At 32.6% G+C, this 24,017-nt stretch overlaps 1 protein-coding gene across 2 annotated transcripts in view; it reads left to right on the top strand.

The window, feature by feature from the left end:
- Positions 1 to 7,589, top strand: part of LOC143244684 (uncharacterized) — a 52,968-nt gene extending 45,379 nt beyond the window's left edge. Inside the window, exons 7-11 of one of the 2 annotated variants that reach the window (XM_076489783.1) lie at positions 1,502 to 1,691; positions 2,156 to 2,280; positions 3,385 to 4,013; positions 4,975 to 5,152; positions 7,362 to 7,589. In XM_076489783.1, coding sequence (XP_076345898.1) covers positions 1,502 to 1,691; positions 2,156 to 2,280; positions 3,385 to 4,013; positions 4,975 to 5,152; positions 7,362 to 7,449 — 1,210 coding nt within the window. In that variant the 3' untranslated portion in view covers positions 7,450 to 7,589. The remainder of the gene's footprint in view (positions 1 to 1,501; positions 1,692 to 2,155; positions 2,281 to 3,384; positions 4,014 to 4,974; positions 5,153 to 7,361) is intronic. The other variant, XM_076489782.1, reaches the window with a different exon arrangement.
- The last annotated feature ends 16,428 nt before the right edge of the window (positions 7,590 to 24,017 follow it).

A 24,017-nucleotide genomic window follows, 5' to 3' on the forward strand; every position in this document is an offset into this window, starting at 1 on the left:
GCTAACTACTCACACCATGACAGTCATCAGTCGTTTGTGCTTCCTAAGCACTGAGGTGATGTTTTTGGTGGAAGATCTGACTAATCCTTTTGGTTATATAAAATCTAACAGTTTTTATTCAGAAGTCCATAGCTTTACCTCAAAAATGTTATTGACCACTGCATCATTGGTAAGAGACCCATGTCCACAAGAAGTCTTCTTCTAGAATGATATCACTCCCTGACAGTCATCATGATTTAGTTTCTAAATGTTATTCTAGACCATGATATTTTATTGGAAAAAAATGCCACATCGCAGATACGAAGCTTCACTGAACAATTAAAGAATCCTAATAGCATAAGTAAATAGACAAATCAAGATAGATAGACACTCTGAAAAATAGTATCCTGTTCAAGACAACAATTTGTGCTCATTCCTATCTACTTGAGTAGTATTTTATTATTATTTTCTCTTATTCTCTCTCATATATCAGAGTTAACAGGAGGATTAACACTTATGTTATTACAAGGAAAATTAATTTTTCCTCCACCTTTAATAAAGTGTGAAGCAATGAAATACATTGAACTCTGGTTTTAAGTGAACTGAAACTCATCGTGATGACAAGAAACCCACTTGAAGTAAAAATATATCTCAGTATGGGTATTATCACCTAAGAAGGTCAAAAAGTTGTTCTCTGCTTTATATTGGTAAAAGTGTTAATACCAATACAAGCCGTTCTGAGATACAAAATGAAACTCCCTTTATTTAAGAACTTTACAAATATAATCAACTTCAAAGACGAATGTATCTTAGCGCCTACACTGAAATGTGTTCTTTTTATTTCTTGTAGTAAACTGAAAGAACATGACATTATATAGAGACATTAATAACCGTCTGGAACCATCCATGTACCTCAAGGCTACTTTCATTATCAATAGGGGAAGGGGTGTCCTTGGAGCATGACTTTACTGTCACAGTAGATCTCTGTCGCTTACTCTAGCATGTGTCATGCTCTAACAATACATTACAAATTCTATGATTTTGTTGAAAGAAGCTAATTTTACTTTCGTTTGTCTCTAGGTTCCTCAGCTGCTTAGACATTTCATATCATAAATAATTTCTTCTATCACTTTATTTCAAGTGCTGTAGCTTTTATGATATTAAAAGAAAAAAATTCTTGTGTATTAAAAAAGATACAGTTAAAACGTGATCATCAAATGAATCTAATTATATCTCAATGATTGCAATTTTAAGTGCTTATATAAAATCAAAAGTTGCTTTAAAAATTCATAGATATTGTAATATGCCTAAATTAATTTCTGCTTTTGTGGTGATTTGGAAAGAAGCGAATTGTAAATTAACTGTAATTAAGTATGAAAATTACTATCATGAACAGCTTCTACTTTCTCGAATACTTCAAAGATTTTTTATGTAGCAATAAAGTAGTTAAAAATGATACTTGACGAAGACACTTTACTACATACTATACGTAGAAATTATGACAGTATTTGTTTTATTTCAGAGAAAAAGATGTGGTTTTCATACGTGCGGCTCTCATTTTAGATGGACCTTCGGAAAAAGGAGAGGGACTCTACCTATTGTTTACCATTGTTCAACGAGAAGCCCCAAAACAAGCTTTATTTACAGCTGATCAGTTGCTAGATATTATTGATATGTTTCGGCCATCTCTAAATGAAAATTTGAACCTATTGGTATTATGCTTTTCTATAAGATATGAGCTTTTGATTCTGCTTTATTTTAAGTTTTGATATGTTGTACTTTCTACAATTCTGACACAGCATTTCTTATCGCTGTACTTCATGTGAAACCGTTATACTTTTCATTGGCTAATCACCTAGTAAGTTTACTCTTTAAATAGTTACTAATATTTTCATTTATACGGAATTATAAATGTTTGTTATATTTAATGAAAAAGTTGTTTTTTATCAAGGGAAAGAATTTTATAACAAACTTTATCCGAACATATTTATTAAATATTTTTATTTGTAGTAAACTCTTATAAAATGTTTTAAAATGAAGAGTTCGTACTTGACAGTGAGTTTTGTTATGACTGAACGTTTTTGATGGTTTTATTCTTAATTTAATATTATACAGAAAAAATAATATTTCATTTTTATTATTTCTTGTTTGTTTAATTTTGAATATTTTTTCTAAGGTCACAAACTGTCCTACATCTTTCGATTCGATTACATGGGTCATAGTGTCATTATGTGTCCTTCCTATTTTCATCACGTTCTTCTTGTTTGTTTGGCGTTGGCGGTATCGAGAATTTTGGAACATGTACGTAACAGACCCATTATTCAAATCTATTGAAAGCTTTCATTTCTAATTTCTTTTAAAACTGATGCTCTAATTAAGAGATTTTATTGTAAAGTTTGTTTGTTTTTTGGAATTTCGCACAAAGCTACTCGAGAACTATCCGTGCTAGCTGTCCCTAATTTAGCAGTGTAAGGCTAGAGGGAGGCAGCTAGTCATCACCACCCACCGCCAACTCCTGGGCTACTTTTTTACCAACGAATAGTGGGGATTGACTGTCATATTATAACGCCCCCACGGCTGGGAGGGCGAGCATGTTTGGCGCGACGCGGGCGCGAACCCGCACCCCTCGGATTACGAGTCGCACGCCTTACGCGCTAGGCCATGCCAGGCCAAAACTTTCATTCCCATGCCGGGAAATTATTGTAAAGAATGAAATGTAAAACACTCGTTAAAATTACACTTGATACATCACGTGATCAGTATGTAAAGCATTTAAACGTGAATTTGAAGCATATGATTAATTTTTAACATTCCTAATTTTTTTAGTATTTTCGTTAATATTAATCGAGATCTTAATAAAGATTATTAAACTCTATATATCAGAATTGATCAAGTGTTATGATGCATCAGCGTTTTTGTGTTGTTTCGAGAGCTATTTTCTATTGCTTATACTAATTGATGCCTAATTGTTAAGTGGTTATTGCAATATTATTCCGGGAGATGGGGATAAATTATTTATTTGTAAATATATAGAGGAATTGAGTATTATTAGGGTGTTGATTAAGTTGTTAGTATCACTTATATTTATAATTAAAAGCACTATATAAATATATCCGGCATGGTCAGGTGGGTTAAGGCGTTCGACTTCTAATGTGAGGGTCGCGCAGATAGCCCTCATGTAGCTTTGCGCGAAATTCAAACAATATGAATATTTTCCTTAACTGTTTGCTTCAAATACGAAAGATAAACTCTGAATACATTAAGTTATTTTGTTAATAACTATCCTTAAAAACATTTTTGCCTACCATTTCTAATGAAAATAGTTTTTTTTTATTTCTGTTGAAACCTTTTAATTTAATCAACCTCAGGGAAAAAATAAATAAGTCTATTATACGTGTCTTTCAGCCGAGCTAAGAAAGCTAATGAAGAAAGGAAAGAGGCTGAACTTCAAGTGAGTGTATGGCCTTCTACCACAGATAACCCAGTGTTCGAGCCTGAAATTCCAGAATCTCCCGGAGTCCAAGAGAATGAGTACGTAGAGCAAAATCAATTACCTCCACCTGCTATGAAAACTTCTGTAAGATCTTTCCATGATGAGACTCTCAAAAAGAGCAGTCGATCAATGTCAGAAAGTTCACATGCGAAGCCAAATCTGATTCGCTCATTGTCGACACAGAACGTTTACACCGATAGTGGTCTACTTCGATCACAGTCCTCCATTCCTTCAAGAAATAGACCAGTAGACAAGACTTTGAGCCGTTCATTTTCTGAACAATCTTTGAAAAATGTTCTCGTAATAAAGAATCAAGGAACGGAGAGTTCGTTTGCAAAAAATAAATCCTTTGATTTACAGTCTACTCCTTCAACTTCCTATAGATCTGCTCAGCAAGATTTCCAATATCCTTCAACATCTCAGCATTCACATAGGGCTTCTCAACAAGAATTTCAAAATCCTCTTAAGACAAACAGTGATAAATCTATGACGGCAAATGAAAAGTGTGATTCCATTCGTTTGCCTAAGAAAAGTGTTTCGTGTAAGTTTATAGGTTTAAATCGTTCTTTGTAAAAAATCTTTGTTTAGTTACTTAAACTGATAACTGATAATTATTTCTTTCTAATACTTGTGAATGGACGCTATTTAAAGATATTTCGATTCACAAGATCAAAGATTATACTGCACAATAAAACCTACTTACTACACGAGCATACAAGCCTGTAGTTCCATAGAAGGCGTTTGTTCAATACTTCATCTTGAAACAAAACTTATTTTGTATCATAACGTGTACTTACATTGCTTTTTTTCTATGGTACTGGGTGTGACTGAATAAAATCCTTATGCAGTCTGAAAAAGCCCACACTGCAGTTATAACAAATCGAGTCTCAAGCTGAAGTGAAGCTAGTTTTCATTTACAATACACTTTTCTTTAACTTCTCATATCTGATGTGATCAGTTTATTTCTATGTTACACCTTTATTTAGTAAGGTTAAATTGCTAAAGCAGTATGATTTCCTTTAGTTTAGAAAGATCTAGTTTGCTACTGTAACAAATCTCTTTGTAATGTAAGACAAGGACACTATGCTATCACAGCACTTGTTTCTGTTATTTGAAATGAAATTAGATCTTGAAAATAATATTCATCAGATAAAACTACTTTAAATTGTACTATATGGTTATTAGGAAGAAGCTTAAATAAACTTTACATTTATTTAATCGAGTAAAGCATGTCCAGGTTTTAATCAATATATTTTACTTTGTTAAACTGTTGTGGAATAAGGCCGTTTCTTTACTAACCTACTAATAGTATTTCGATTCTTACAATACTAATCGCGTAATTTGTGATACATAATATTAAGAATCTACATTTTACAAACAGAAAACTCGTTTTGAAAATCAAACTCCAAGTTGTTACACAATTTCAGTGTTTATCCTTAGGATATAAAAGGATAGCGAAACGTTACAAATATTATTAAATCATGCATGATATTTATATTTAGTCAGGTCACGTGAACTTCCATTAAATCCTCTTCAGGAAGAAATGGAAGTGACGAAGAATGAAAAAGAAGAAAGTCAAGTTCGATTATCTTCGGTAATGGAAGTTAGTGAGCCAGTTTGCACTCCCGGGTTGGGTTCACTACCTCGAGTTAACAGCGCAGAACGGTTGTTAGAGGATTCGTGAGTAATTTTATGATTTTAAAATTTGTTTTCAAAGTTTTATTTTTATTGTGCTTTTTATAAATTTTTACTATAGATTTTTCTGAAAATATTACTTAACAACAAATCAACTGATAAATGTTTTTCTCAACAATGCTTTCAAATTAAATCCTTCCTTCAATATAATTATTAATCAGGCTAATTACAGAAGCAAAGCTTTTAAATACATATTATTAAATGATTATTTTTAGTGAAAGTCCTTTAAATTTAAATCCTTGAATCCAAATAATATGACGTCTATTTTTAAGAACATTTCAAATAAATAAAATACTTTAACTACAGATAACTTGATTAATATACTCTTCAAAACAAGAAACGCAAAAGGGATATTTTTATTATTTTAAAGAGAAATATATGTAATAACGTTACAAGCTCAGAGTACGTGATGTTACACGTGTTAATGCACTGATTGTCAGACCAAAATGACAATAAACGTTGTGCACTTTGAAAACGGAGGAAAACATCGGATTTTTCGCTAAAACGCATGCGTGTCCAATAAATTTGTTTGAGAGATCTGCATGTTCTGCAAGTGCAACATGTGCAAAATTCTTATAAAAGTGACGGGTTCTCGGTTTCCATAGCTCAGTGTTTAGCCACCGACACACAATACAGTTACGCCAAGACTGACTGAAGCACAACGCAACAACGCCATTGGTCGATGGGAAGCAGGCGAATGTCGATCAGATGTTGCCAGAGCTGTGAATGTCCACCCAAGCACCATCACAAAACTATGGAATCGTCACAAACAACATGGATCAACTCGTGACCGTCCACGATCTGGCAGACCTCGTGTGATCACGTCCGCACAAGATCGCTACATCCAGTTACGTCATCTTAGGGATAGGGCCACCACTGCGACGTCTACTGCCTCAACCAGGGCTGCGTAGGATTTCCGATCAGACTGTACGCAACCGTCTACGAGATTCTTAGGCCCCATGTGCAACCCATCATGGTGAACGTCAACGTTTTTCAACATGACAACGCCCGCCCTCACACAGCCCGACTCACCACTGTCTTCTTGAGACACCACAACATCAACGTTTTTCCCTGGCCCTCCAGATCACCAGATTTAAACCCCATCGAACATCTTTGGGACGAGTTGAACCGACGTCTGCGACGATGACAACCTCAATTGCAGACTCTACATCAGCTTGCAGCAGCTTTGCAGGCTGAGTGGACAGCCATTCCACAGGATGTGATTCGTCATCTCATTGCTTCCATGGGCAGGAGGTGCCAAGCAGTTATTGATGCTCACGGGGGGCATACTCGTTATTGACGTTGAGTGACGTTAAACTTCACCTAGTGAGCGTGGACTTCGCCTTTGCAGATTTTGGATGTTCAGCAGTGAATGTGCAAAGTTTCACACATGTCATACAGAACTACCCGGAATAAACTTGTTAACAATTTGTCTCATATTTTGCCTTTTGCGTTTCTTTTTTTGAAAAGTATATTTTCTTTGTTCACATCTTCCAGTACATATGCATATAGATCCACAAACAGATGAAATATTATCATAACCATTTGTTTAAATTCTATTTACTTTTTCTCTTTCAAAATGTCTTTATTCTGACTGCCACAGAATTACCACCAGTAGTTCACAATCAACACTGTCGATATAGTTTTATGGTAAAATGGACGTAAACTTATAAATTATTTTTACAGTTGAAAAATGTAAACATTTTTATTTGTCAATATTAGTAATGTGTGATATATCTGTCATTTTTAAATGTACTAAATATTTTGTTTATTGACCACACCATTGGGTTAAAGGCAACAATATATCATTCATTGTACCTTTCAGCTGTCACCATGACATTCTATTTACATTTGAGTAACTAAAATCAATTAAAAATCAAGCCACCATTTGTTGTGAGTTTAATCCTTTTTCCCCAAGCCTAAAAATAACAAATTAGAGAAAATTCCAGAACTCTTTTCACCACAAAGAATTTTTAAATAAAACTTTGAGAAAATATACAAAATTTAAACATGCGTAGCAGTTTTGTATTTTATCATAGCTAAGTGATACTCTGTGTTTATTTTGCAGACATCACAGACAGAAATATCTTGGCATATATTCCAAATAATCTGTACAACTCATTTTCAATATATATATATATCATGTTTACAGCAAAAATAATCTGTATTAACTGATCGTTTTATTTTCAAATAGAGACAAAGAAAGTCATATTTACGACGATCCTATGGAGATCCGTATGGATGACTTCCTCGAAGTTGGCAATGCTGAAACACGTCTTTAGGCATTTTTCCCGTTTTGAACAAGACTCTTTTCAATGAACATTCAACAATAAATCAGATATATATATACGCAAAAACGGCTCGTTTGGGTTGAGAAAATATCTTACATAGAAGAGCGAACAGCGTTTCGACCTTTTTCGGTCATCGTCAGGTTCACAAAGAAAGAGGCAACTGACCGGAAGCTGACCACATGTTTGAAAGGGGTGGTGCAACTGAGTGTCGGAACGTAGAGGGCGGTGTTAGATGTTTGAATATATAATTTTATTTATTTTATTATATTAATATAGGTATAAAGGCGTTGTTTTATATTGGTTTATTTTGGGTTTAAGTTGTTGTATAAGTAAGGCTTCTTTAATTTTGCGTTTGTTTATATTTGTTTCTTTATTTAGTATTTGAGTGTTTTCTATGGTTATGTTGTGTTTATTTGACTTGCAATGTTCGAAAACGTGTGAAGGTGACTTTTTATGTTCTTTGAATCTGGTTTCCATTTTTCTACTTGTTTCTCCAATATAGAAGTCGTGGCAATTATCACATTGCATTTATTAAATAATGTTGGTGTGGTGTTTGTCAGTGTAGTTTTTACATAGTATAGACCTCAGTTTTGTGCCTGGTTTTTGAATAAATTTGGTATTTACTGGAATGTTACATTTTGTTACTAGTTTTTGCCAAATGTTGGTTATTTGTTTGCTGATGTCAGAAATATATGGTATACAGCAGTATATGGTTTCGTGATTTTCTTATTCGTGAGATATATTTACTTTTGTTGGTTGATTTTGCTTTCTGTCTAGGTGTGTGCGTATAATGTTTTCTACGGTTTGTGGAGGAAACGTATTGATGTTGATGAAGTATTGTTTTATTTTGTCTAATTCATCTTTAATTTTATCTGGTGAGCATAGTTTTATAGCTGTGTTTATTTGGTTTCTTAGTATGTTGAGTTTTTGTTTTGTTTCATGTGCTGAGTCCCAAGGAATGTATAGTCCAGTATGGGTGATTTGTCGGTGGATTTCTGTTTTGAATTGTGTGTCGGTTCTTGTAATTTTGAGTTGCATAACCCCTTTCAAACATGTGGTCAGCTTCCGGTCAGTTGCCTTTTCTTTGTGAACCTGACAATGACCGAAGAAGGTCGAAACGCTGTTCGCTCTTCTATGTAAAATATTTTCTCAACCCAAACGAGCCGTTTTTGCATATAAATTTCTCTACAAGTGGGTTTATCGACATCACTGAATAAATCAGATACTTATTTTTTAAAAAATATATAATGTTTGATGCATGAAATTATGAACTATTGTTAAATGAATAACAGATGAAAATAAAAATGGTGATTTACTTTCGATAAAAGTATCCAATTGTTCGTTGAATTAACAATTACATTTTACGTATGTTTGTTTTTATGGAATACTTGCTTTAAATTATAAACAGTTTTCTAAATAACATACTTTAATATAAAAGGCAATAATAAATGCTACTTAAGTAATAATATCAAAATTAATGGTAGTCAACAACAAAAGTACTTTACATTTTTTCTGATTAGTGTATTTGGCTGTTGTTTTTTTTTATAGCAAAGCTACATCAGGCTATCTGCTGAGTCTACCAAGGGAAATCAAATCCCTGATCTTAGCATTGTAAATCCGTAGACTTACCACTGTACCAGCAAGGGACTCTCTGATTAGAGCCATTATTTTATAGATATTGTAATTAGATACATATGGTTGTAATTTTATTATACTTCTGTAATTAGATGCATATAAATAATTATTTTTTATGTTAATAAAAAATCAAGAAAAAAATCGATGTTTATCAAAATGCTCAAAATGACCTATAATCAATCTTACATGTGTGATAGGTACTAACTCAATTCATGAAGCGGTCATAATCGACCTATAATTCACGTTCATAAATTCATTCGTAGCTTCGAAAAGGGGTTTGGAATACTTTCATATTTTAGCATGTTTTGTGTTTTGATATGATCATGAATCAGACATTGTAACAGTTTGAACTAAGGCCATATTTTATGTATAAGTGTATTTCCTAACTAGTGAAGTAATATTGTTTGATATTTGAGTTCATATAATCTGAATATATATAATAATAAAATGTCACATCTAAATTCTGTGATTAAATGTAGAACACCATCCTTGATTTTGATGTTTCATGGAATGTATCTTTTCTGATTGTATGGATGAACGATCTTTGAACTTCTGTCTAACAACAGAGACCGAAACGTCACCTTATCTCACATTCCTTCCAGGTTATGTCTAAACCTCTTTCAAGAGAACAACACTTTAAACGAAACTGGAGGGGTAACGTCTAATCGTTTGAAGTAGATGTTTTGTTGGGAATAGTTTTCTTGTACTCTCTGATTTCCTGAAGTAGCAGTAGTTCAAAAATAAAAAGACTAACATTAATTACTGTTAATAAACTAATTTTGTACTTGGTAGTCCTTGAACTCTGGAAGAATGAAATATGAAATTTTACAAATATCTATATTAAATACACATACACATATATACTAATTAAACATGAAACCACTTTAAAAGTGACTACGACTATAGTTTAATCTAACTGACTTCTAGTGCTACGTTATTTTGCTTGAACAACAGAAAATTTAATATATCGCATTTATTTGCTGATATACTAAAAACATTATTATATTTTCTTTTAAACTTGTGAATATAAAAATTTAGGTTCGCACCATTTTATTTATCACTAAAAATTAACTAATGTAATGTTTAGCATAATATTGCTCTACCCCTATTACAACTTTTATTCCCAACTAGTTTTGAAGGGGTGGAATTTCTGTAAATCAAGACTTTTTACATCCGTTTTGTTGGGCTAGTCGCCAACCGTATAGAACGACTAGGTACGGTGACAGGAATTTGAACTTGCGACCCAAAGATTGTGAGACAAGCGCGCAAACCACCAGTCCGATCAGGTAAATGTTTTTTTGTTTACGTGAGACTGGCTAATGTGAAATTGCGTTATGATAGTTGTATTGCTTGCTACGAACGTTGAATAATATAATATCTCGATCACGTTATTTTATGTTTTAATAGAGATGAAGAAGAAAACAATAGAATGTTAACACAGTATTTTGTTATGAACTTAAAGTTGATCTAAAAATGTGAAAATTTTAAACATTTATTTTCGTTTAAAATGATCATCACTGCAGTGGATTTAATATTCAAATTCTAGTTATAGTATAGTTTTTCATTAAACGACTGTTACAAGTGTCACTAAAACTAGTAATACCCGTTTTTATATGTGTTTTTCTAAGAGCAAAGCCACATTAGGCAATTTGCTGTGTCTACCCAGAGAATCGAACGACTAATTTTAGCGTTGTAAATTCAGAAACTTACCGCTGCCCCAGTTAGGGACACCTGTTTCATACAATGAAATATTCAATCAATGATTATTTATGTGTCTCTATACAAAATTTGCAAAACTGTTCGAATGAGCTTCTAAAACAATTATTTAAGAACAAAATTTACGTAAAGTATTATTTTACAATTATTATTTTAGTTGATGACACTATGTTTATACAATAATATGATATGAATAATCATTTTAAATTCTTGATTCTTAAGTGAGCGTTTTTTATGAAAATTAAGACAATAGTTTTTTTTTCTTTCACGATCATCAGGGAAGCTTTTCTTGCAGTAGTTAGAGCTGTGAATGTTATACAGTTACGACAGAAAGTGTTCGTACCCCTGAGTAGTTTTTTCCTCATAACTTAAAATGTATCACGATTAGGATAATGAAAGTAAAGTATATTATAAATATTATACTAACAAACACCTACATAAATTTGTATGTAGATTGGACGACAAATAAACTGTTTATAAACAAATAACCAAACATAGGAGGGGCAGAAAGTGTTTGTGCGTCTACTTTAATGATCAGTTGTGTAGCGTTTCAGGTAAATTACTTGGCGCAATCTCTCCTCATAGCCTTCCATGATCGTTTGACAGTACTCAACTGGTATTTTTTTCCATTATTGTTTACAAAAGGACTGCAACTCTTGCAAGTTTTCGGACGACGCTGATGAACCGTGGTCTTCAACTCATGCCAAACGTTTTCAATTGGGTCGAGATCGGGTGACTGCGATGGCCACTCCAGAACGCTTTTATGGTTCCTCTGCAACCAGGATTGCACATATTTCGATATGTGCTTAGGGTTATTGTCGTGCTGGAAGATCCAACGACGTCCAAGCCGCATGTTCCGAGCATCATTCTTGATATAAGTGCCTAATATATCAACGTACTCTTCTTCTTCATTATTTTGTTGACGCGGTGAAGGCTGCCTATACCAGAAGAGATAAAGGAACCTCCGTGTTTAACTATAGATACAGTGTTCTTTAGAAGATTTCATTTCCCCTTCTTACGAAAAATATAGCGAACATCATTGTGACCGAAAAGCTCAATTTTAGTCTCGTCTGATCAAAGAATACTCTTCCAATAGGTAAAGAGTTTATCTACATGCTTTCCTTCATACCTCAATTGTGCTTCTAAATGAACAGGCTTTAAATATGGAGTTCTACGAGGACGGCTTACTTTGAACCCAGAATGAGCGTAACATGTTTGTAACTGTGGAGGTGCTTACTTCAACCCCAGTTTCCCTTACCAGTTTCTGTATGTCATTACGTGTTAAACGAGGGTTCCTACTAACTTCTCTGAAAACCTTCCTCTTGGTTTTCTCTGGAATTTTGGTGTGGCGTCCGAAATGAGAGAGGTTAGCAGTTGATCCTGTAAGCTTAAACTTGGCAATTATGCTTTAAACAGTAGATTTCGGCACATTAAGTTGTGTAGCAATACCGGAAAGAGACACACGAGACTTGTATTTTACAATAATTTGTTTTTTTAAATCACTGGACAGTTGTTTCCTGTTCGCCATGATGACCAAGCAGATAATGACGAAGACGGCGTTAAATGGTCAAAAGTACATTCTTTGCTGGCTAAATTCTAATAATTATGAACCCATTATTTAGTTCTGGAATGGTATAATGTAGTTTATTCGCCAAACTAAACAAAATGTTTATGGGAATATCATTTTTTTCACACCTTCTGAACTGTACGAACACTTTCTGCTCCTCCTATTTTTGGTTATTTGTTTATAAACAGTTTATTTGTCGTTTAATTTATATAAAAATTTATGTAGATGTGTGTTAATATAATATTTATAATATAACAAACTTATATTAGCCTAATCGTGATGCTTTTTAAGTTATGAGCAAATAAACCACTCGGGACGCAGGGATACGAACATTTTCTGTCGTAACTGTACTGACAGTAAATGGTTGAAACGTTTGGTGTTGAGGTTGTTATAGAAATAATATCTTATGAATATTTAATATTATAATTGCATTAAACTAACCTAGTTTTCGTTTAGATTATAGTAAATTCGGTTATGTCAATATATTACTAATAAGAAAATAAAACTTGTGAATTTTTTATGAAGAAACAAAATTATTTTTTCAATTTGTTTATTATTAACACTAATATGACTGTATGCAGAGTTTCTGTACCACCATACTGAGTGAGGCATGTTTAACACTTATTGTAACTTGTAAACCACAACAAAATTTACATTTATATTTCCATTCAAGTTGTGTTCTGGATCTACGATGAAATGTGTATATATATATACAGGAAGACAAAAAAGACAGAAAGAAGATAATATTTTCAAAGTTTTTTATCTTATTTATTAGTGTGTAGCATGTTATTTCAAGTCTCATTCAAAGCTCTGTGTATGTTAATTCTAGGGGAAAGGTTTTTAATCACAATAACAATAGTGGATAAAAAAATAGTTTTTTCATTTTTGTAAAAATTTAAAGTCGAACTCGACTAAGTGAAAAATATAATGTGTGTTTTTATTATATCCAAGCCACATCTCCAATAATTTATTCCTAATGATAAAAGTAAGAAATAGTTGCCCTTGGTCTTACTAAATTTAATAGAAATTAGGCGTTGAAACAAGTTACATATTTTTCTTTAAAATGTTTGCCAAAATAACACTTAGAACGTTTCTTTGAGCAATTTTGCTAGTTTAAATTCCTGGACATAAGACCGAATAGCATTTTTTTTTTTACACCTTAATATGTATATCATAACGTACATTGAACTGAATCAACTTTGTTACTGTAGACCATTCTAAAATTTCATTGAAACTTTGATCAAGCAGAGGATAGACATATCCAGTGATGACGAGAAAACCCACTTGTAGAGAAAAATATATATGTAAAAACGGCTCGTTTGGGTTGAGAATAATTTTTACGTAAAGGAGCAAACAACGTTTCGACCATCTTCGGTCATCGTCAGGTTCACAAAGAAAGGAAAAGGTAATTAACCGGAAGTTGACCACATGTTTGAAAGGGGTTGTGTAACTGAGTGTCGGAATGTAGAGGGCGTGCTTATTATATATAATTTTATATTAGTTATTTTATTATTATTATTTATTATATTAGTTTTAATATAGGTATAAAGGTAAGGTAAGGTAATGAAAAGCTGTGAGAGGCATTCCCACTATTGTTGATATTATATAGTGATTTTATTGAGCTTTAATACTATCTAAATAGAAGAAACACCCTGAATTTACTGCTCCAGCTTTACTGATTGTGCATATTTAGAGATATCCAGATCCATAGAGCAAGAGGGAGGAAAGATGTCTATAATAATTTATTCATTGTTAATGCTACTTTCTTTTCATTGTAATTGCACACCAGTCGAATTTGACCAATGTGCGGACAACTGGCTCTTAATCATGTCACATTTATCAGCAAGCCATGGATCAAACGTGGCAACTGCTCATAGAGATGATTATCATCTCTCTATTTTATCAAATGAGGTATTCGGATCAACTTCTGTGGAGTCATTCATTACTTTATATGTGTCTGTGGAAGTAAATACATAAAATATAATATTTCTAGTTGAAACAAGTGCAACTACGTCTTTTTGTAATGTATCAACAACTGCAGTACAGACACTAATAAACAGACGTTTATCCTTTAGTGATGATAAACTTGCAGTAAGTAGAGAATAATAACTGTACATTATAACTAATACCACATCTAATCTTGCAAGAAATATTATTATTATGAACTTGAGCCGAAACACTGACATTTTAGGCTTGGATATACTACAAAAGTTGTTTATAAGTCTAGACTGTGTGTTGTGTGAGTTGTATCACTGTGATAAAACCATAAATTTTCAACCAAAATATGCTCAAAATCAGTGGATGGCACATGCATATATATATACAACATGATGCTACAGTTCTATCTAATTTTGGAGTGTTTATTGTGTTTTACACACATAATCGCAGATTTAGTCAGTATCGATCTTTCAAAAAGTGACTGATTATCATCAGTTGTATTAATAGGAAAAAGAGCAATATGTAAAGGTTTGTTACATATTTAGGTGAATGAAAATAATGAGGCACATTGATAAATTTCGATTGATTTGCATAGACCAATCTGTAGATGTGTATAAAAAATCCCAGGAGTTAATATACTAGATATGGTTACTAGCAGGTGAAGCTATATAATGAAATCAGTAGCCACACTTAGCTTGTTTTCTCGAGAACACTTGCGTGAGTTTTGTATCAAGCCATTCCGACTGTGATTTGTACCAAATATATTTGAAGAGGAAATACAGCTTTATTTGAGGAAAAATTTGTGTGTGTCTTTCTTATAGCAAAGTCACGTTGGGCTATCTGCTAAGCTCACCGAAGGAATCGAATTCCTGATTTTTGCGTTGTAAATCCATAGATTTACCGCTGTACCAGCTGGGAACGAGACAAAGTGCTATGAAACTAAATCCAAAGATTTTTTAAAGTGAATAAATGTAAAGGGTCTAGGATATATAATTAATATAAGCAGTCAAGTCACCCAAACCTTTAAATAAAATGCAAAACATTAAGCTTTCTTGGTTTTGTGTAATGTTATATACACTGCTGGCCAAAATCTTAAGGCCAATGAACATAAAGAAAAAGTATGCATTTTGCACTGTTAGACTCAACCACTTATTTGAGTAGAGCTTTAAAAGATAAAAATAAGAAAAGGAAAAATAAAAATAACAAACTTTTTAGTATTTAATAGGAAAAATGCAAACACTATGAAATTAGCCTAAATACCAGCTGGTCAAAAGTCTAAGACCATACTGAAACGAAGCGTAAATCGGTAAACACGTTAGAAAATTTAGTCGTTTGTGTTCAAGCTTTATCGTTGCCAACATCTCCCACTGACACCTCCTGTGTTGCATTGGGTAAAAACATAGCAAAGGCTAAAAAGTTGACAAAGTTTGAACGTGACAGGATTGTCGAACTGCAAAAGCAAGGTCTCTTTTAACGTGATTGGGCGTAGTAAGACTACTGTTGCAAATTTCTTAAAAGACCCTAAGGGATACGGAACGAGAATTTCAAGTGGTTGGCCAAAGAAAATTTCGCCGGCGTTGAGCAGGAGGATTTGGCGGGTTGACCGGCAAGACACCAGCCGATCATCGAACCAGATTAAAGCCCTTACGAACGCAGAATGCAGCTCAAGAACAATAAGACGGCATCTACGAGAGGAAGGCTTTAAAAACTGCAAACGTCTTCAAAGGATACGCTTCCTTCCACACCACGAAACACCTCGATTAAACGTTGCTGAAAAACACCAAAAATAATACGTAGAAAAATGAACGAAGGTTTTGTTCTCTGATTAGAAAAAAAATAACCTGGATGGTCCAGATGGCTTCCAACGTTACTGGCACGATAAGGATATCCCACCGAAGACATTTTCTACACGACACAGTGGAGGATGTTCCATCATGATCTGGGGTGCTTTCTCCTTCCATGGAACAATGGAGCTTCAGGTTATACATGGGCGTCAAACATCAGCTGACTACACTGGCATGTTGGAGAGAGTATCCTTACTGACTAAAGGCCATCGCTTTTGTGGAAATGACTAGATCTTTCAGCAGGACAACGCCGCAATCCACAATGCCGGCAGGACAAAGGACTTTTTCATGGCAAATAACGTGATTCTTTTGGACCGTCCAACATATTCGTCCAAACTGAACCCCATTAAAAATGTTTGTTGGTGGATGGCAAGGGAAGTCTATGGAAAAGGACGTCAATTCCAAACAGTGGATGATCTACGTGAAGCCACCTTCACCACTTGGAATAACATTCCATCCAGTCTTCTGCAAACGCTTATATCGACCATGCCAAAGCGAATGTTTGAAGTTATTCGCAATGACGGCCGTGCAGCTCACTATTGAAACCTCTTGTTGGGCATTTCCTACCCTGTTTAGGACTTCATTTTGGTGTCGTCTTAAACTTTTGACCAGCTAGTATTTAGGCTAATTTCATAGTATTCACATTTTCCCTATTAAATGCTAAAAACGTTTTTTTTTTATTATCCCTTTTCATATTTTTATCTTTCGAAGCTCTACTCAAATAAGTGGTTGAGTCTAACAATGCAAGATGAATATTTTGTTTTTATGTTCATTGGCCTTACGATTTTGGCCAGCAGTGTATATATTTTGTTGTCAAATTATCTACAATAGCAACACTACGTTTTGTATCAGTTGAGGGCAAATCTCACTTTAGGTAAACTGAGGAAGCTGCAAAGTCACTTTAGTAAATGAGTTATTGGAAATATTCCATATACCCTGGATGATAATGCCAAGGAAATGAAGTTGGAGTCCTATCGTAAATCTAATATGTTTAAGTCGTACTATAACACAGTAATAAAAAAAACTTTTTGTGGATATTAAATGACGTAAGGATGGGAGTGCCAAAACGAATGAAAACAATAACATAAGGATGACATAGCTATAAATAGATCACCCCTACATGACTTTCAATATTATAATTTAATGTTGCGTTGTAAAATGCACGATTACAAAATGATTATGAGGTCGGTCAATTCGTCCGACATTTATAGCGAGAATGTGTAATAATCAAGACATGTATTAACTCGGACTTGTTTTTTCACGTAAGTTCTGAGCCCTTAGTTACACTACACTGATGCTTCCTGATATAACGAAATATTATTACAAACAAATGGCAAACAAACAGTCTGGAATGCATAACTTTTAATTACATTTATACTAAAATCAGGTATGTATTATGCAGTGTATCATTAAATTTTAATATTGAAGGTCATGTAAAGATGATCACTGTATAGCTTTATCGTTCCTATATTCTTGTTTGCATTCTTTTCGGCACTGCCACTCTACATCATTTTATGTTTGTAAAATTCTTCTTCTGTACTTGTTTTGTGGCGTTTCCAAGACTGAAAGTTAGTGTATTATACGAATGTATATTACAAAACTTTTGTATTATATAATTTTTTTACTTCTTCACTTCATACATTTTTATAGAGATTGGCTTCCTAAAGACAACGATTGAATTATGTATAAAGCATTAAGTACTCTGTGCGTTACAATAAATTAATGTTCATCTGTTATTGACTGATAATTCCTTTTTCAGCGTGTACTTAAGCTTTCTAGAGGAACACCATATTTCTGTAAAGAAACTAACTTCACGGGTAAACTGTGGTGTTATTTTCCCTTGAAGTTAATTTTTATTTTTGTAGAATTTCTCCCTTCCTTGTTTAGTTGTGATATCAAGTAATAATTCAAAAATAATCATAATTCTAATATGTTATCTACATTTCATTCAATGCTTCTATAATTATGTGGAATACTTACGTTTCTTAAACCTGGTATTCCTTTCAAATTAAGTGTTTCATTATATTCTTCATTTCTTTTGTATAATATACTAAAATAAATTTTACATTCATTTTGAAATCGTCGCTTAAGAGATGGCGGTGGATCGTGATGAATAGTTGCCTACCCTTTAGTCTTACATTGCTAAATTAGGGATCGCTAATGCAAAAAGCCCTTGTGTAGCTTTTCGTGAAATTCAAAAACAAACAAACAAATAAAGAATATTTAATGTTCTTTTCTATATTCAGCTTATACTGGTTATGTCAACCTTATGAGTATACCATATTTGTATATGTAAGTAAAACATTAAATTTTACACTCTTGTTTTTACTTAAGCAGCATATATTTGAAGGTTATATTCGAAATATCTCTTTTCAACTTACTGTATTTGAAGTAAGAAATCAAATTTGTACCCTACCAACCTACTTAGTGACATAACAACTTGACCTAAAACATTGTAGAGAAACAGTTTACAATATATTCTCTCCAACACAAAAATGTTAAGAATCTTTCGGTATTATATAAAACAATTTTAAAGAGAGGAAATAAAATATAAGATAATTTAATACGTGCATTTTACACACACACACACACACATATATAAAATTTTTCAAACAAAAGTATACATGATGATGCATTTATGCAGCACGAAAAGCCACAGAAAGCTAAGATTTAGCTATCCAGAAATAACACTTTTATCATAGGTAAAATATCACCTTTCTGCAAACAGACACCAGTTTCCGCATTCTAACAAAATCTTATTTTAAGAGAAATGTTTGCTTGTTTCTATTTTTTGCTCAAAGCTGCACGAATATTACCTATGCTAACCACCCTTGATTTAATGCTGTTATACTTGAGGAATGCCAGGCAGTTAAAACTACCCACCCGCAGCTCTTGGAATATTCTAATCAAATAGTGGAACTGTAGATCCTCAGATTTTCAATGCATCACTCCAGTTACTAACCCCTCCAACATTTCATTTATTAGAAATTTTATATATGATGTTATAAAATTAATTTCGCCCATCTAAGTGGTAAATATAAAATGGAAAAGAAAAACTGCTCACAAATATGTTAGTAATTATGGCTGCACTTGCAAGATATGCCGCCAAAGAGGGTTACTCGTGTATCGACCTCAACCAATGGAAAGTTGGAGAAAGGACAAAGACGATGATGTCATTAGAGAAGATGAAGTCATAGTTTCACAATGAGTTACCAGAGGGCAAGCTCTTATAATGCCTTTTCAAGAACGATATGACAGGTGGACATGGCGATGAAACGTCAGAGACAAGTAAGTCATAGTTTCACGAAGTAGAAACAGGGGTCACTCGCGAAAAGTAAAAGAGTAGATTTGTTAAAATCCTATTGTCGTTAATATTGTCATTAGAATACATTGATGATGATGATGATTGTAAGTGGAAGTATAGTAACACTTATATAAGGTAAAACTATAAAGTAACATATATTAGAACAAAATATTTTGTCAATTGAAATTGATAGCATAAAAACAAAGTAGTGAAACAATAAGTATTAAATTCTTCCATGATTAAATGAGCATCATTTTCAGATCAATTTGGTCAGAAGTTATAATTAAATCTAGAATTAATGAATTACTATTTTATATCGATTGTATTAAATATAGCAATTGAACATATGTTAAGATATTTTGATCCACTTTCTATACATCACTGTTTCTGACGTTCTAGCCATTGTAGCCTTGCAATACACCTTCTGGTGACACCTCATAGAACTATGAGGTAATTATCTCTATTCTTTTCCCCCATTCACTATTTCCTGAAGACGACACACGTGTCTTGCAACTGCAGCCCTAAACTATTTGTGTTGAAATTAATATAAGAAATCTTTGTTTTATTGACCTAACACAATGACAAGCTCTCGCTCAATCTCATTATTTTTCATCAGTTAATGCTTGAACCAGCATAAAAACACCATAATATTTTAATAACGTGTTTATTTTTAATAGAGTAAGCATACATATGATTTCTAATGTGAGTATTTTAACATTTTATTTCGAGATAACAATTTGTATTTGTTTAAATATCAAGTAACAGCTGATTCCTCTGTTAAGTGTTTAGTTAAGATAAAATGCCAATACATGAATATATTTGCAAACGTGATATTTGTCCTAACTCTTTATGTGTATCACATAGTGTAAACCATTCACACTTTACTGTTAAAATTTTACATACTTCCTTGTAACCATATAACATTGCACATTTTCCAAAGAAATATAAACATATTTTTTGTCATTAGAGTCAATTAATTTTAATCAAGAAAAATTAAATTCAGTTTAAATAGGCTATTTTATTATTATTTTAGCAATATTTTTAAAATATTTTATTTTTTCTCTAAATTTAAGACTACTTGAGATAAGCACAACCAAATTAAAACTTTATATATAAATCTTAAAAAATAAATATATTTACAAATTTTCAACGAAATCAAGAGATAAATGTGTTCATTCAATGCAATTATTATTTATTTATTTGGGCACTGTCTCTTATGTGGTTAACCAATGTATATATTTATAGGGAAAGCATATTTTACTTTTTATATTAAGTGTTATTAAATAATTTCTAATAAAGGTGAGACTTGACGTATAGTAATAAAATGCTCAAGCATATTGAATTCAGTATGTCTTGTATATACTTTCTCATTACTTGTATTGTTTTTAAGCTACCTTTATTAAAATGATTTAATCTCATGGAGAATGTATAGAGTACATAGAGTTAAATATATGAAAATTAAAAGCTTTATGCATAAATGTTATCTTTTCTGATTTTGATCAGATTATATTTTTCAGAGCAACCTCATGTCTTTAAGCATTCTTCCATTTCTTTTTTTATGTAAAAACTAGCTTGGAGTATTTTATAATTGTTCTAACAATGCTTGTACAATTGCTTCATTTTAACTCTCATAATCTTTATAGCTTTTCTGATTTAAAATTATTAATTAATTCACATTGTTTAAATGTGTTTCTAAACTCCTACATTTTTAAAGTTATTGAAATCAAATTTAGCCAGTGGAAGCATAATGGCTCCAGATGTTTTAACAATGTGATGAACTACTCCCCCTCCACCACTAGTGTAGCATGGAGGGACTAAATCACGCCAAGAAGATGAAAAAGACATGATAGGGTCTAAGAGTATATTTTCAGTGCTGCTGAACTCGTACTTATAATTATATTTTGCATCACTGTTTTCGCACCCTCTCTATATCTTAAGCTGGATTTATAACCCCAGTAAAAAGCTAGCCGAACCAAACTTGACATATGTTATGTATTCTTAGAGGCAAATCTCTCAAAGCAAGTTTTGTCAAGTATGAACCTCTCTTCGGATAGTCATAGAGACATAGGCGGAGCTCAAGCAGTGGATATCAGTATTAAATGTACAGGAGCATAGCTATTTTATACTAGTTTTACTTAGTACATCATATAATTCAAGGAAATTCTCAAAAAGGCACATTTTTATTTATGAATGCACTAATCAATAATATTAGTGTATTTAATAATTCATAAAACTGAAAAAATCAAAGATATAAAAAACACTAGAGTTAAGAACATTAACTAACAACAGAATGAATAACATTTCAAGACTTTTCTGTACATTTATGATTCAGGAAGTTTTTTAACCTTGATTATACAAACTCTAGAAATTTTGCAAATAATGATTAAGTTTAGAAAGTTAAATTTTTATTCTTTCTGTTTTGTAGGTATTGGATTTTCTGAATGAGTCAGTGATTGCTTTTTCCTCGTCAGTAGGCATTTGTTTGGTTGTTAATAGTGTTCCAAAGGCTCTCCTATAGCTTGTTAGTCCTCCTCTCAAAGGAAGGAAGTGAATTTCTTCCTTAAAATTTCTATAAGAAAATTGAAAGGCTTCTGGTGGTAGGTCCATACCATCTTTGACTGACAGACGCTGGAAGCTTTTTAAGGAAGCGTCATATAATATGTCAAATGATGGTTTGTAATTAAAATGATTGTTTTTTCTAGTGATCAGACCTCGAGACTCAGAGGAACTACGATTAGCTGCCGGTCCATAAGGCTTTTTCTCTTGATCTACTACTTACTCCAAAATTCCAGTCACATGGTTCACTCATGGTGGTAGCAAAAGATGCATCTAGATCAGTTATACGAAGTGGTAAATAAGGTAACATACTGCCTTTTAAGGTAATAGGCCGATACTTAAACGTTTAAAAATCCTTAATCTCTTCTGCCTTCAGATATGAAATTTCATCAGTTTCTATTAAAGTTTGAGTTTCTGAATGTGGCATATCTTCTATGATTTTGTGATATTCTGTTTCCATGCTATTTCAAGATTTTAGAGCTTCCTTCAAAAGGCTTTCATAGCTTTCGCCTGCTTTGTTATTCTCATGGTCTATGGTACTTACAACATATGTTTCTAATGGTTCTAATGTTTTTAATTCGAAGTCTGTTATTTGTAAACGTTTTTGAATAATTAGGTTTTCTAATTTTTAGGCTCTTTTCGAATTGGATAGATAGGAGTAATTGATTCTGGCTGTGGAATTCTCGTGTTGGATTTTATTAAGCTTACGGACTTTAACCTTTTCAAATTATCTGACCCAAATGAATTTTTAGCATCAGTTGTTTTAGATGAAAAATAATCAATATCATGAACTGTCATATTATTTTCTTTTCGTGATTTATTTGTTTCCTCATCAAGGTGCAATGATCCAATCTCATCGTTATGGTTGAGGATATTTTTTGTACGATCTTCCACTGTTTTATTTTCATGTTGCTCATGAATTCTAATATTTTCCTTTCTTTTATCTTCATAGAGACTTTGAACACTTAGTTCTTCTACTTTTGTAAGTTCAGATAGGCCATAAACACCAATATCTTCCACTGTCGTATCTTTACAAAGGCCATTGGTATTAACTTCTTCCACTGTTTTATCTTTAAATAAGTCATCAACACTAACCTCTTCCAATGTTTTATTTTTAGGTAAGTCATCAGCACTAACTTCTTCCACCGTTTTATTTTCAGATGGGCAATAAACATTAGGACTCAATTAGCTCAATTTCTCTTTTCAACAATTTTATACACAGCTCATGACCATTATCTATTGCTAATTGTAATGCTGTGTAACCATTGTTGTTTTTTGCAGTTAGTTCCAAAGCTTTCTTGAGATACTTGAAACTATTAAAGAACGTGGATATAACGTCAGCATGACCATAAGCAGCTGCAAGCATAAGGGTAGTATTCCCTTTAATATCTCTAACTGATGGATCTGTTTTTGCTTGCAAGTTATACAATTTTAGCCACGAGTAATAATACCAATAATAGCACAAACTAGAATTACTTTGTTGTTAATAGACAAAACTCCATTATTTGTGACATGGGGTTTGCATAACTAAAATAAATATACAACCATACATAAGAATTTTATAGAAAAGAAAAGTTAAAAAGATTGTAGTAGAAAAACCTGTAATTTTGCTATTGCATTTTATTCTAAATGAATCAATTGTTTATAAATTAACATAAAACATTAAATTATTATTTTTATTTGAAAAGCATTATGTAGAATGTGTAATATATATGTGTATACTACTTAGCAGCAGTAACATAGAATAAAAAAATATTTTCATAAATCAATCTGTCATAATGCAGATTATTTTTACTACAATCATGTTTAACACAATAAAGTTACATTAATGAACTGATGGATAACAGAATGTTAACTAGAAAAGGAAAACACTGGTGCTTGATATCCACTACCCAGAGATTCAGCGGCATGTATGCAGATCTACAATGCTACAAACCATGTAGTAATACATGTAGTGTGCACAAGACAGATAGCTCATAATGTAGTTTTGTGCTTAACT

This window comes from Tachypleus tridentatus, chromosome 2 (assembly GCF_004210375.1).
Source record: "Tachypleus tridentatus isolate NWPU-2018 chromosome 2, ASM421037v1, whole genome shotgun sequence".
Taxonomy (NCBI): domain Eukaryota; kingdom Metazoa; phylum Arthropoda; class Merostomata; order Xiphosura; family Limulidae; genus Tachypleus; species Tachypleus tridentatus.